The sequence below is a fragment of the Musa acuminata genome, chromosome BXJ1-6, assembly GCF_036884655.1.
Source record: "Musa acuminata AAA Group cultivar baxijiao chromosome BXJ1-6, Cavendish_Baxijiao_AAA, whole genome shotgun sequence".
Classification (NCBI taxonomy): domain Eukaryota; kingdom Viridiplantae; phylum Streptophyta; class Magnoliopsida; order Zingiberales; family Musaceae; genus Musa; species Musa acuminata.
The window spans coordinates 3,165,079-3,179,466 of NC_088332.1; the positions used below are offsets into that span (position 1 = coordinate 3,165,079).

The following is a 14,388-nucleotide window of genomic DNA, read 5'->3' on the forward strand; positions in this document are numbered from 1 at the left end:
CAGATATTTGCTTCCCACCAACTCTGCTTTCTGCCAATTCTATACAAAGGGACGGCTCACTTCGTTAACAGCTTCATCAGCCAACAGAGTGATGATGTATGATGCAAGGTGGATTGGGTTGTGTTTTGGCCCCCTCCATGAGATCAAGCTGGATGAAGAAGATGCTTGTCCCGGTTGTCATCGGAACTACGATCCAGCAGGAAAGAGAAATACGAGACGTTTATTTGGGCTCATAAGGGAGTAATAAATTGACCTCGACGTCCTCTTTTTCAGAAAAATGGAAGTCTCTTTTGCGTAAAGACTGGTCCTCTCTTCGTGCATCTTCACCGGTGAAGTGAGGTGTCCGGGTGGAAGCGCCTGCCCCTACGTTCCGTCACTATTATGTGGTCTCGTGTTTTTGTGGGTAGCGTTAGAGAGCCGTAGGAGATTAAATCGTCGCAAGAAGAATCTAAGATATAGTTATGAATCTCTTGCTTATTTGGTTGTGAGCAATAGATGCATTGACTTGAGGACTCACGAGCAAACGTGCCTGGGTTTTTTACACTACGTTTGAGGCATTAAATTGTCGCAAGAAGAATCGGATACATAATTATGAATCTACGGCTCATCCGATTGTGAGCGACAGATGCATTGAATTCAGGACTTACGATTTAACCTCATATTCCATATGTTAAGAGTTGATATCCACCTATTGTAAGTCAAAGGTGGTATTGCTAAGGTAACATCCTCATGTTACTCATCCAAAGTTGTTGAGCCGGGTTGTCAATCTTATCGGACTAGGTTCTTACTGATAGAAGATTACTATATAGGTAAATATGGTCTTTACATATTCTAATCGTCCATCAATCTATGATTTGAGGATCAATCACAAATTAAAATATATGATTTGAGCATATGATTGAGGAAAATCTCTCCCCATAAATACGTATTATCTCAATGAATTTAATTATCCCTTTCACAACAAATTCTTCTTGGTATCAAAGCCTTCTTGCTTTAAGCAAGACTCCTTCCTCGCTCTCTCTTCCTCTCCCCTACTGGCGACTGTTGTTCCTCTTCTTGGTCTACCCTGTTGATAATTTATAACACTTTCTACTTTTATATTATAGTGTTATATTGAGAACGAAGACTTGTGACTCCTCCCCACCAATCTCCGGGCGTGATATGCTTTACAATAGATCTACTCTACTTTGTTGATATGATCAACCTCCTCTATTGATCGACTAGCTTCTCTAGCAATCCTTCATTGCTATGTAGTTCTGCTTAGTGGGTGTTTCCTCTACTCCTACCTACTACTCAACATATTTACTGGCATCCTCATCCCGTGCTCATTAACCGCTAAACTCACTAGTGCCTCGAATCCACAATCGACGACTCGACGATAGTCCATTGCTTATCACCATCCTTTTGACTATGTCATCAGAACTCATGATCGAGAGAATGACTCCGGAGAGAACGAAAAAGATCAACATTTTCTACACTTCTTATATCATATCCTCCCTTGTGCACTTATCAAATTTAATCTCCCGTTAGATCATATTCTCCAATGTACACTTTTTAGATTTTATCTTCTCCGAATGATCAAATCTTCATAATCTATGCATCCAAACCAAACTATCCGTTGATTTTGGATTTTTCTTATTTGATTATAGTATCTTCTCAATGTGTCTTTCTCCTTAAAGTAATTTGATCGTTGACTTGGATGCTTCTCATTATATCACTTTTGATTTATAAAATTTTTCTATCCATATTGACTATTAAGGCAGTAAAGATAGCATCATTCGTGACGGTGATGGAATCCCTATCACTCACAACACTGGTTTCACAATACTTAATTCATACATAAGCACTTTTATACTTGATGATGTTTTATGTGCATCTCACATTAAAAAAAAATCTTATTTTCATATAATAATTTTGTAAATAAAATAACACTTCTATTGAGTTTTTTCTGACTAATTTTTTGTTTGAGGCTAGAATAAATATTACATCTACGAGTAGCCGTTAGCTTCATAAAATACATAACCAATAATTTTTGATTTAGTTGTTGCTCCAATTGATGTATGACATTGTCACCTTGGTCACCTGCTATCTTCCATTCAATAATAGCTAATTTTTTTGTTACTTTGTTTTAACCTTCAAATCAATTAGAATTATAATCATTGTGATACTTACTTTAGTAATACAAGTCACAAACTATCTTTTAGAATGTCTTCCGCATCAAAATTCTTGAAATCATTTACGTTGATGTCGAGGGCTCTACCTCCACCACTTTGATAGTTTTAAATTTTATGTTATTTTCATATATTACTTCACTAAATATACGTAACTCTATCCTCTCAAATATAAATCTAAAGTTACTGTAGTCATTACTCATTTTAGAAAGCTGGTCGAGAACTTCTTCTAAGTGTATTATTAAAACAATTTACTTTGATGAAGGATGTAAATTTCAAGCTCTAACAATTTATCTCTCATTGTGGTATATAACATCTCAGGTCATCACCATATGCATTTCAATTAGTTGGGTCTATCGAGCGAAAGCATTGACATTTAGTTGAGGTAGGTCTCACTATCCTATACTAAGCATCTACACCACTAATCTTTTAGTTAGCAACATTTCAAACTATAGTCTACTCATTAACCGTATACTTATTCTATTCCTATAACACTACTCATCATTTGAAAAACTATTTCATAAAATTTGATATCTTTATAAACTTAAAATATTTTATTATTTATATTGTCCCTAGCTATGCCCTTACGTTTCATACAAGTTAATACCAAAATTTAAGTCTTGCATCTTCATTAGGTACTCCCTCGAACATAATATTCTTTGGTGCTTGGTTTATGTGGATGTTATTATTATCATAGACAATAATTTCTTAGAGATCAAATAATTCCTTGAGTAATTGACAGATCGATTTTCTATCAAGGACCTAAGAACCTTAAGCTACTTTTTAAAAGTAGAAGTAACGTTCACATCTTCTAGACTATTTCTATTTCAAAAGAAGTACATTCGAAATATATTACCAAAGATGAATACGAAGAATGCTAAAAAATTATCACATTATTCTCTACAATTGAGTCACTCAAATTAGATGATGATCACTCTACTATGGATTTCATACGATACTGACTAGTAATTGGTTCATTATAGTATTTACCTTTTACATATCTAGGTATTTCATTTATAGTTAACAAATTATCACAATTCATGCATCAACCTTCCATTATACATTGATCTGTACTAAAACTTATTTTGCGATATTGTAAATGGATTCTCAATTACAAATTCTTTTTCGTAAACACTCATCATTTCGCCTTCATGTCTTTTTTTATTATAATTAGGAAAATAACACTGATGATAGAACATCTATATCAACTTACATTGTCTTCCGTGGAGCAAATCTGATTAATTGAAGTTTCAAGAAGCAAAACACAATCGTAAGATCCACTACTGAAGTTGAATATCGAGTCATCGCTACCGATTCAATTGAGTTACCAATCTACCACATGAACTTGATATTATCTCCTAATCCATTCTTACAATATACTGTGATAATATCCGTGCCACTTACTTATACGCCAACCTACTTTTATTATCATCGATATATACTTTATTAGAGATAAAATTATCAAATGTCAACTATATATTTCTCATGTCCATACTTTTTGACGAACTAGTAGGTCCATCGTAAAGCTTCTCGTGTATAATATCATAATTATATCGATTCAAAATTGACAAAAAAAAATTCAATCTTACAATAGTACAATAGAAGATCATTATATAGATAAATATAAAATAATAACCTTATATACCTTATATATTCTAATCATCAATCAATCTATGATTTAAGGATCAATCATAAACTTAAATATATGATTTAAATATATAATTAAAATAAATCTCTCTCTCTCTCTCTCTCTAACAACATTTATAAATACGTATTAACTCACTCTTTCACAGTAAATTCTTTATTCACCTCCTCCTAATCCGGTTTGGAATACCGGGCAATATATCCGGAAGCAGTTGTTGCATCTGCATAACGACAAAAACGCTGGTTCTCTCGACACTCCTGGATAAAGAATGAAGGAAAAGAAAAGAACTTTTCTTTGATACCTCGCATGAATGCTGATTCTACATATGCATATTTGCGCAGGCAAGGTGGGCACTGCGATGGCAATCCCACGGAACCCCGACTGCTCCTTGTTGACCTGCACTTGGGAGCAAGGAATCCTTGCGAAAACAACAATATCCAAGCAAAAAGGGATGCAGAAGTCAAACTGGTTCGGCTACTAGTGATAACCTATTTATGATGGGCTCGGAATCTATTCCTCCTCTATCTCTTCTATATTAATTTCCTTGTGTGAAAGGCAGAATCCACGTCGCGTCTTGGAAGGTGAAATGCTTGTAGTCGCCATCTTTGGTATCAGAGAAAGCTGCTGCAGCTTCCCTGCATATGCCTACCACATGCGGTAGGCTTTATGGACTACCACACAAATCGACGATGCTCCGTTTAGGCTGCAGGCGACGCGCGAGCCATCCTCCGCCGGGCTTTCCTTCGGCCTCTTAACGCTTGCAGTGGCGGTGGGTGCGCACCAAAAGGAGGAGAGATGCCCCATCCAGAAGTGGAATACTGATAGCTTGTCTATTATGTTGAGCCTACGAGGCTTGGACGAGTACCGACGACTGGTGATTGGGATGCCATCTAAGTGGGCCGACAGCCGTCTTCGTTAAATTCTCGCCTGCAATGCAACGGCCCACGTGGTGACCAGCACGAATATTAACGTCGTAATCAACGTTTCGGGTTTCGGATCCTCTATTGGGTGCGATCCGCTTCCGCTGCACTTTGCGATTCACAAACGAGTAAAATACCTTGATTGATGGACGTGGATCGGACGGCAGAGATCCATTGTTAGAGCACTCCGAGGGGTGGGTCCCGTGCCAATGACGTTAAGGCGATCGCTCAACCTGACGAACGCGGTCCACGTCGTGGATGGGTCCCACTCACCCAAGCGAACTGCTTCGTCTCCTGCCTTCGGTTTTCCTGCGCGCTGTCTTAGCCGAGACAGCTCTCAGCGTACCACCCCACGCCAGCCCGTACGAGAAAGAGGGGTTCGCGTCGGTGGCGTGTGCGTCGACGCCGATAGGCGAGGAGATGCTGCCTTCTAAGCTCCTCCTCCCTCCGCTTCTCCCCCTCCTCCTCCTCCTAATCCTTCACCCTTCTCCTTCGATTGCGGACCATCTTCCCTCGCATGGTAACCCCTCGAACCCTAATCGTCTCGTTTCTTGAATTATCATTCTTTAGTCTCTCATTTCGAGATCGATCACGTAGTATGATGTTCGAGACTAGGATTCCGTTTCACTTACTGGTCTTTGTTCTGCTCATCTGGTTGCTAATTATTGGCTGTTATTCGATCGGTTCTCAATTTATTCGGATATTCCACTGTGCTTTAAGACGAGTAGTATCGATGATGTGATTTTGTTTCTGTTCCACCTATTGAGATAACTGATCAGTCTATTGTAATTAGTCGTTTTGTTTCAATTGGGGTCTAATGTTCATCAGGATTAGAATGCGTTTGTGAGCTTTGATTGAAGAGCATATTCTTTTTCTCATGTTTCTGTTGGGAGAGGGTTTACTAGCTTCGTTTCCACGTTATTCTAAAAACTTAGCGTGCAAATCTTAGTTCTTTTAGATGGTCGGCATGGTGTAGTTGGTGAAACCGAAGCCTGTAAGAGTGGTACCCCCATGTTCCATTACAGCGTATCAGCCTCCCTGACATTGACTGACATAGCAATAGAATTTTATGGAGGATTTTGTCAAACTGAGGTCTTGATAGATTGTATATCTTCATTGATCTAGGGCCATTTAGTGGGTTGAAGCGTTGAGAGCTTTATTGGATATTATTATCTTTTTTCTTGTAATTTTTGTTATTGCTTCCACCAGTATATGCACACACAAATATGACATGTTCATTTTGTTCAATAAGTTGGTGAAATATATTGGCAGGTCAACAATGCATATGTGTTCTCTATTTGAATTGCAGGGTGCTTCTGGACTGAATCGTGTCAAAGCATCTGGCTCGGTGGATGTGGAGCCGGACTTGTGGTAGCTGATCAGTCAGATAACTGCAATGGTCTTTGTGGGGAATCAGCTTATCCACCATGCCTTCCCTTCCATACACATTTTCACTGCTGTAAACCAGGTATCATCGTCCTTCTATTCTCATATTTTCAAGTTTTAGAGGATAACAGTTTTTCTCGCTGGCATGTTATTTTAGCTTGTCTGTACAATGATCCCATATTCACGTAATTACAGTTTTTCTTCCAACTTTTAAGCATGCTGGTTAAGTAGTTCACCTTCTGACTTGAAATCGATTGAATACAACCTGAAAGAAGAACATCTATGTTTGAGTGTCCATGTTTGGCCTCATGTACTACCTTTTCTTAGACATCTGTGATTATATGTTGTAATTTCAGATTCTCTAAAGTATAAAATGAAGGCAGAGTATTTCTGTTTGTACTTTGAAATCATCATCATGCCAATCTGCTTGCACTTTGAACAATTTCTTTTGACGTTTGGGAATAGTTCACAACATACTTCACTTGTTTAATCTTGAACTGTGATAGGAGGCATTAATCAGACAAGGTGTACATATGCTGTCTTCTCTCGCATAAAGATATGTCTAATTTCCTGTACTTGGGATTATCATTTATGTCACATCAATGTTTAAACAAGTTGTGATATTTTCTTGTAATACCTAACTCTAGATTGTGCCCTCTTATTCTTTGATAAATTTCTCACTTAGCTTGCAAATATCTTCACTTCTCTTAGTTTGGTGAACTGATGTGTAATTCTGTCCTTGACTCAAAAGAAATAATATATCTTCGACTGCTGTGAAGTTCATATCTCTTATCCGTTGTAAGGATGAGTATTGTCCACTAGATAGATAACGAGATCCAAAACCATTTTATTTAAGCATTTTAGTTAAAATCAACAACATACGATTTTATAGAGTAAAAAATACACATCTATCTTGTCACTTAGATCACATATCCATATCCTCATAGAGTCACAACCTTTCTTAAGCAAGTCTTGATAGTAGTATCCCATCCCTTATAAGTCAAATTTAGCTTTGTTAACTTTCGATGTGGGATTAATTGGAGTATTATAAACTCTCCCACTTAGGGTTTGACGTCCTTATCAAGGCCTAGCTTAGCTCAATGACAGCTCCACGCCATAACATGTCCTCTTACCATGTTCACGGGTAGACTTTTCCTACTTAAGCCTCTCACCATGCCTCAATACTAGATCAGCTCTGATGTCTAGTCTTTTCCCACTCAAGCCCTTCACCATGCCTTAATACTATATCAGCTCTGATACTAATTGTCACGAACCTATTAACTTCGTTGAGCCCAAACCAGTGGCCACAATGTTTAAGTTGAAGCTGATAGTAATACCCCCATCATACCCTTATGAATCAATCTTAGTCTTGTCCACTTCTGATATGGGACTAATTGGTGTATTATAGTAGCCATTCCATGTAACCTAGCATCCATATCCGATATTTTGATGCCACCTAAGGAAGCACACATCTTGATGCATGTTACCCTGCATGGATTGGTGTACATATTGGAATTTACATTTAAGGTATTGGTGCTGGATCAACCAAAGAAACACACTTCTCAGTTTATTTGTCGGTCCACATGGAAAGGTCCAAAAAATTGCCCTAATATTAGGTTATCCAACAGCTTCAATGGGGTGAGGCCTATCCAAACACTAGTTGAGAACACATAAACTTGTTAGTTGTAAGTCACTAAATGCATGTGTAGCATTATTTCCGTGTGGAACTAATGGGGTGTTACATGTGCTCTAGACTTGATCTAGATGACATCATCTCCAACAAGTGAAGTTCTACTTGAGACTTAAATGGATATTATGCTTGTCCAACCAGTGACGTTCTCCAGAAAGCATGCACTTTCTTTGTTTTTTTGTTTTTTGTTTTCCTTGCTTGAATGTGAATGTTCCATTATGTGTGCTTGCCTCCTAGTAAACAACCTTATGGTCAATTTTTCCATTAATGACTCCTGACAGAGATCTAAAACGTAGATATATTTTCTAGTTAACATCTTTGGTTTTAAGCAACCGTAATTGGTAGATGGATTTTATGTTTGAACTTTGAAGATTGCTTTGTTCTAAAGGATCCTTATTTTCTGAGCAGAGAACCCAAGGATAACAAACAGGTGCACAAGATGCAAGAACAAGTTAGATTTTGGTGATGAATACATATGCTGCATGGACTGCTCAGATCCTTACCTCATAGACAAGAACACCAAATTGGGTTACTGTAAGACTGGTGCAGAGCTGGCTGTGCAATTGAAACCACATGGTAGCTATCATTGCATTTCTTATCCTCTTTTTTTGTGTCACCATGATGGGATTGATAGTAAACAAGCAGATGCAAAGATTTCAATTTTGATAGCGGTATATAATAATTGATAATTAAGTTTTCTATTTAGAAAGGTATACGATCTACTTCCTTTTACATGTCTGATAAGCTAATTGTAATAAAAGTGATTTTACCCATCATGAATATGCAACTTAATACCTCTACAAATTTCAGAAGCTTTTAAATGGGTTGCTGGGCCATGGATGAAATGTTCTTCCCCTTGTGATGGTGGAGTTCGGTACAGAGATGTTGGCTGTTATGCAAGTACTGATGATTCGTCCATTAAACACTACCCAGTGGATGATAGTAGGTGTTCAGATCAACAAATGGTGAGTCAAAAGATGCTTTCTGGTGACTTTTATTTTTGTCATTTTAACATCATATGAATTGGATCGATCAAAGGGTGAATGGCCTTTTGTATGCATGTTTTGTAGAAGTAGCCAGAAGTACTTGAGGATCTATTTAGAATGTGCTCATAGGATTTCAGTCTGACAAGTTATTCTGATTTGACAACCTTCCATGAAGTTCTGCCCCGATTCGAACATATGAATGTTAATTTTCTCTCTCTTGTCATGATTTTGAATAAGAGAACAACAACTAAGGCAGTCCCTAACTTCTTTTTAGCAAATAGCAAGATTTCGATTTGGAACCTTCCAAGAATGTGCCTTTGAGGTTATAATTTCTTAATTGGCCAATGGTTGCACTGTTTGTCCATTGATCAATGGCTGGAGTGCAACTTACAGACTGTTTCGATGGTTTAGTATATTTTTAAAACGTCCTTTAAAAAGAAAATAAATAATGTTTGCAAGGCAATTCATATGATTTATCTTTAAGTTGTACTTTTTCCTTATAATTTCGAAACAAAATTTACATATTATAATTTCGTTATCCATCTTAAAACGTTCACTTTGAGTGACTGAAGATTTTGGGTTCCATAGCCTGGATTCCATAGACCAAAGTAAAAAAGAACTATATTTTAACTTCTAGAATACACCCATGCTGTTGCTTCTGGGGGTTATCTATCCACAGATGAAGAGATTTTGTAAAAAAATATCCTCTTAGTTCAAATATCCTCTTAGTTCTTTTGGTTTTTGACAGAACTTGGTGGTAGAATATCTTAGAATGAACTCATTGCCAGGGAAAGTATGGGCCTGAAGGAGTTACTTATGTATTCCTCAACTACCTGTTAGAATATGAATATTGGAACCTGTCTTGTTTACTAGAATTAACCTTTGAGATCAATGGGCACTGATCCCACTGTTTGAGTAAAGGTCTATTGTTTGAGCCTTCAGTTCCTGCAATTTTCCATTATATATAATTCAAATACCATGTGTTCGGCTTGGATCATTTCTTCATCCCATGTGATGAAATTTAGAATATATTTATCAATTCCTGTCATATTTATAAAGTTAAGCTTGCTAATTGTTCGTAAGTGAATGATTGAACTTGCTGATTGTTATAAAAATCAAAGTAGCAAAAACTAATGAGTTTTGGTTAAAATGGCAAAAATTCAACCAGAAGTCATACAGCTATTTTTGAATTGGCAGGAACTGGGATATTTTTAGCTAAAACAAGGTTTCAGCTCAAAAACAGCACAAAACCAATTTGAAGCTTTTGACCTGAGGCCTGAATCACCAATCTTATATTGACATGCATTTGATAGGGGCTGGAACGTACTGTAAGCTAGCTTTTTCATGCATTGTGTCTAATTACTATTCTTAATTGTTTGCAGCCCGTTAAGCAGGAGCCTTGTAATCAGCAAGCCTGTGGAGATATGAGCAGCAGTGATCCTAGTGACAAGCCAAGTGGGATGTCTGGGTGGTTGGTTGCGTTGCTGGTTCTTCTTGGGCTTGTGGCTGCCAGTGGGGTCGGTTTTGCAGGCTACACCTATTACAAGAGGTAGTAATACATTATTATCTTAAAATTTCTGGAGTTTTTGTTGTCATTTTGTTGAACATAGTGTTACTTGAGAAAATCACTAGGACCTTCTCTCTTTTTTTTTGTGTGCGTGTGTTTGGTGACTACTTATTACGTCTGCCTATCAGCAGTTTCTTCGGTGAGGGATGCATCAGTCAATAATCCTATTATCTGATCAATGCTGGAATTCACTCGGTAATCATAGTTGAATTTGTAATGTAACTAGGAGCTTTAGACCTTGGACACAAAAAGTGTAGATACCTGGTGGCATATTGCTATTTGAAAGAATGACCTTGCTTTCTGATTGGAATTAAATCCACGAGAAACCTTCTATCTACCAAGAAATTTCTGACCCCTTACCATCATAGTTTGCTTCTAAACGTCGTCATGTGGCTCACTGCTACAGGATATTTTGACTGGGTGAAACTTAGGAAGAGGGGCTTGTGATATCCTGGCTCAAAACCGGTGAGAAGCCCATTTTTGTGGCTTCTAGTCAAATGTATAATGCATGATATTCTTAGGTTTCTCCATTAAAATGAGGAATTAGCCAATCTTGGGAAGCTGGAGATTGTTTCCTCCATCTTTGGTTGTTTATCTTGCAGTTTTATGTAGGCCTAGACTAAAATTTGTATCTGAAAAGCATAGTACTCGCATTCTTTGTTTGATCAGTTTGCCTGTATTAAACTTGATATATTTGGTTTTCCCAACAGGAGAACCTCGGCACCAAGTGGCTTCGTGTATATTATGCTGGAAGGATATTCTTGAGATGTTTGATTCCTTTGGCAGAATTGCCTTGGAAGGTAATAAATGACTGTTTCAGTGGGCCAGGTGTCTCCGGTCGTTATTATGTGAAAGGTTTGTTTGAAAACTGGAGCGGGTAAGTTGGGTTGTTCAAATCCGAGGTATCGTTTGCCCGTCATGATTCTTTGACACGAGTGTCGTGGAACCAATAATTTGTCTGACTGAGTCGAGGATTGTTGGTCATATGGAATGTGAAATTTGACAAACTGGAGCAGGTCATTTTTATAGTTTGAATCCAAATTTGTTGTTACCTGTCGTCATTCTCATGATCGTTTTTCTTGTTCCCACGAATCAGGAAGGAGCAACCTGCCGTTCTACCATTCTCATTCTGGAAGGTTGAGTTGCTTCCCAGCTTCTGGCATGTGGTGGGAGGGGCCTTCAGCCGTCTCCTTGAAAGGTGGGTGGCTTTGGTCGTCTCCCATGATCTCATCATCTGTAGGGCTCGGGTTCATCCGTGCCCAACTTGCAGGTGTCGATACTATGCGTTCTCAGCTTTTGATCGTATTTGCTGGTAGCATTCGCATAGAAAGTGTTGTTGATACTTCCTCCTCCCATGTGTTTGCTTATAATCCAAGAGAGTGTAGGTTTTCTCGAGGGGAGGGGCACAAATAAAAGCTCCGACTTGGAACCATGGAGAGGGAGGGAAAACGGGGGAAGACAGAGCAGGTAAGTCTGGTCAACTTATTTACTGGTAAAAGGGACCTGATAAAAAAGAAAGCCTTAGGATAACTAATTATTTCTTAAGAATTAATTTGAGGACATGAAGGACTACGAAGATAAAAATTATGGCCAATTCTGTTGGAGAAATAAAGTCTCTAGCATTTTGCGCTCGTGTGTTTGTTCACTTGTATTCGCTTCGGGTTGGTTCTATCTACTCGATTAGTCTGCTAACCCATTAAGGAACCCAAAAGGTGGGCTCAAACTAAAAGATCACTTGAGCTAGCGTGTCCTCATACGCACGCGTAATTCTGTGGCCTTCTGTGTGTGATTGCATAAACATTTCATATGTTAATTCTGTGATTTTTTTGTTTTGTTTATATCTTCTTCATCCCACCACAGGTAGCCGACACGTGCAAAACGTGAGTATCACGTGTAATACGAATAGTATAAAGATCGAAAAGGCCTCCCCGCATTCGAACCGGTCCACCTCGACCTGCTCGTAGAAGCTTACGATCCTTCTCGAGGTTGTCGTCAACTCTTGATCTATCTCGCTTCCCTTCCTAAATGAAGACTTTGATTCTCCTCATCTTACAAGAATCGGGTTTCTTGTGATATCGTATTCCTCGATTCGAAGGGCTTTTAGGATTGTAACTTATTGCTTGTCGGTTTCTTGTTTGTTATAAAGTTGCTATTCTTTTGAAACTTTTTTTAGGAAGATATAATCTAAATAATTTATTTATAATATAAATATTAGATTATATGATCCTATCAAATTAAATAAGATATATTATAAATATAATTAATTTTTAATAATGGATAAGATATATTATAAATATAATTGAATTGTAATAATGGATATTGATCGATAGAACAAAGAGATAATTTTGATGGGAGAGACTCTCCTAATTATTTATCTTAAACCTTTTGCTTTCGTTTATAAATAGACAAGACTTCCTAGAGAATTAACATGGATACATGACATAATTATTGAGAGATTACATATCTTCTATCATCTCTCTTTAGTCATGTTAAGTTATTGATAGTTTATAAATCTTTTCTCATTTTTCTTTATTCATAACTCATCGTTCGTAATGATCCTATAAAAAAATAAGAAAAGAGAACGAGAGTCTAGTTCTTTTTACAAATCAGTATTATTGTAGCTTTCGGATTCGACGACGGTACACCTACAGATCAAATAAAGATTTTCTAAATGACATCAAATGGTGCGCATCGTAAATTTTATCTTTTATTATTTCATTTCAATTTATAGCATTAATTTTTTTCATAAAATAGCATATTACGATTTTTTTTATGCTTACAATTAGTATTAGAGTAATGTTTTGAAATCAATTACTTTAGATCGTAAAAATATTTCAAATCTATTTTATATTTAGATCTATTTATTAGCTTGCAAAAAGGTGTTATTCTATTTTGATTTATGATGCTTGAACAATCTGTGTTGTCGATCTATTTTTCTATCTAGTACGTCATGTGTTATCTTGCAAGCGATACGAGATTCCTCGTGTTTAATCGATTGACTACTATCAACAACTTACTATCAATAATAGTATTATTGAGGGTGATGACCTTTGGTGGTCTTTAGCACAATCACAAATAGTGATTGTGCATGTAAATGAAGCATCGTAGAGTGTGACAGCCAACATCGATTGCATGCATGACTACCTATGTGCAACATCCTTATGGCGAGCCTACCTTGGTTGGAGGCAATTGCGACGGTTATGACGACTGCGACATTTATTGGCTATGATCGATATCAACTAAACGACGCAAGCCACGATTCCCAATGGTTGCATAATCGAAAAGGGAACGATGCGATAGCCATCAACGGGGGAAACTCTATGGAGAGTATTGACGTAGTTGACGATGAGGACGGTGCTACCATCGTCCAAAAGGTCGAGCTGATCAACGCCGACCTCTTACGGTGTGGTCGTCAATTGGTGCATAACCACGTAGGCACAATGTCATGGCGCGATGATGGTGAGGTCATCAATCAGCCACCTGAGAACAGCCATGTCATCGCGGGCAGCCCGCAGGCGACGAATGGTCAGTGCAATGCCAACGAGACTCGCGAGCGTGGGCACGATGGAATGCAACAATAGTGATTGAGAGAGGTTTTAGGGTTACTTTTCCTTTTAACTAAAACAATATTTTTATCCTTCAGAAATCAGATAATTTCAATTTGTCCTTAAATTTATTTTTCAACTATTTTCTTTAGAATATATCCTAAGAAAAATTATAGTTTTACGCTTCAAAATTTTAAAAAATTTGACTTATATCCTTAATTATAAAAATTAACTAATTTGATTTATTTTAATCAAATATTTTGATCAGACTTGATCATAATTGTATTTTGACTATTTAGTATTTATATTCGATAAATCAAGTTTTAATCGAATTAAAAAAAAATTGATTATTTTTTATTTCAATTAATTTTAATTATGACGGCTTAATTGAGTGGATGATTGGGCCAAATTTATGACCCCAATTTGGCCTAATTGGGAGGATGGTTTCGGATCCGCTTATATACCTACACAAACTGAT

General features: G+C 37.3%; 1 protein-coding gene across 1 annotated transcript; it reads left to right on the forward strand.

The window, feature by feature from the left end:
- Positions 1–5,064: 5,064 nt before the first annotated feature.
- Positions 5,065–11,426, forward strand: LOC135675645 (uncharacterized). The gene is made up of 6 exons (XM_065185998.1): positions 5,065–5,256; positions 6,046–6,204; positions 8,221–8,388; positions 8,623–8,777; positions 10,181–10,347; positions 11,076–11,426. Exons 1-6 carry the CDS (start codon positions 5,157–5,159, stop codon positions 11,128–11,130), a joined length of 804 nt encoding a protein of 267 aa, XP_065042070.1. The 5' UTR covers positions 5,065–5,156; the 3' UTR covers positions 11,131–11,426.
- The last annotated feature ends 2,962 nt before the right edge of the window (positions 11,427–14,388 follow it).

Excerpts from the sequence above, each read along its gene's own strand:
- LOC135675645 (XM_065185998.1), top strand. The coding sequence starts at position 5,157 with ATGCTGCCTTCTAAGCTCCTCCTCCCTCCGCTTCTCCCCCTCCTCCTC. Across the intron at positions 5,257-6,045 it reads GGACCATCTTCCCTCGCATG|GGTGCTTCTGGACTGAATCG; the intron begins GTAACCCCTCGA and ends TTTGAATTGCAG. Across the intron at positions 8,778-10,180 it reads GGTGTTCAGATCAACAAATG|CCCGTTAAGCAGGAGCCTTG; the intron begins GTGAGTCAAAAG and ends AATTGTTTGCAG.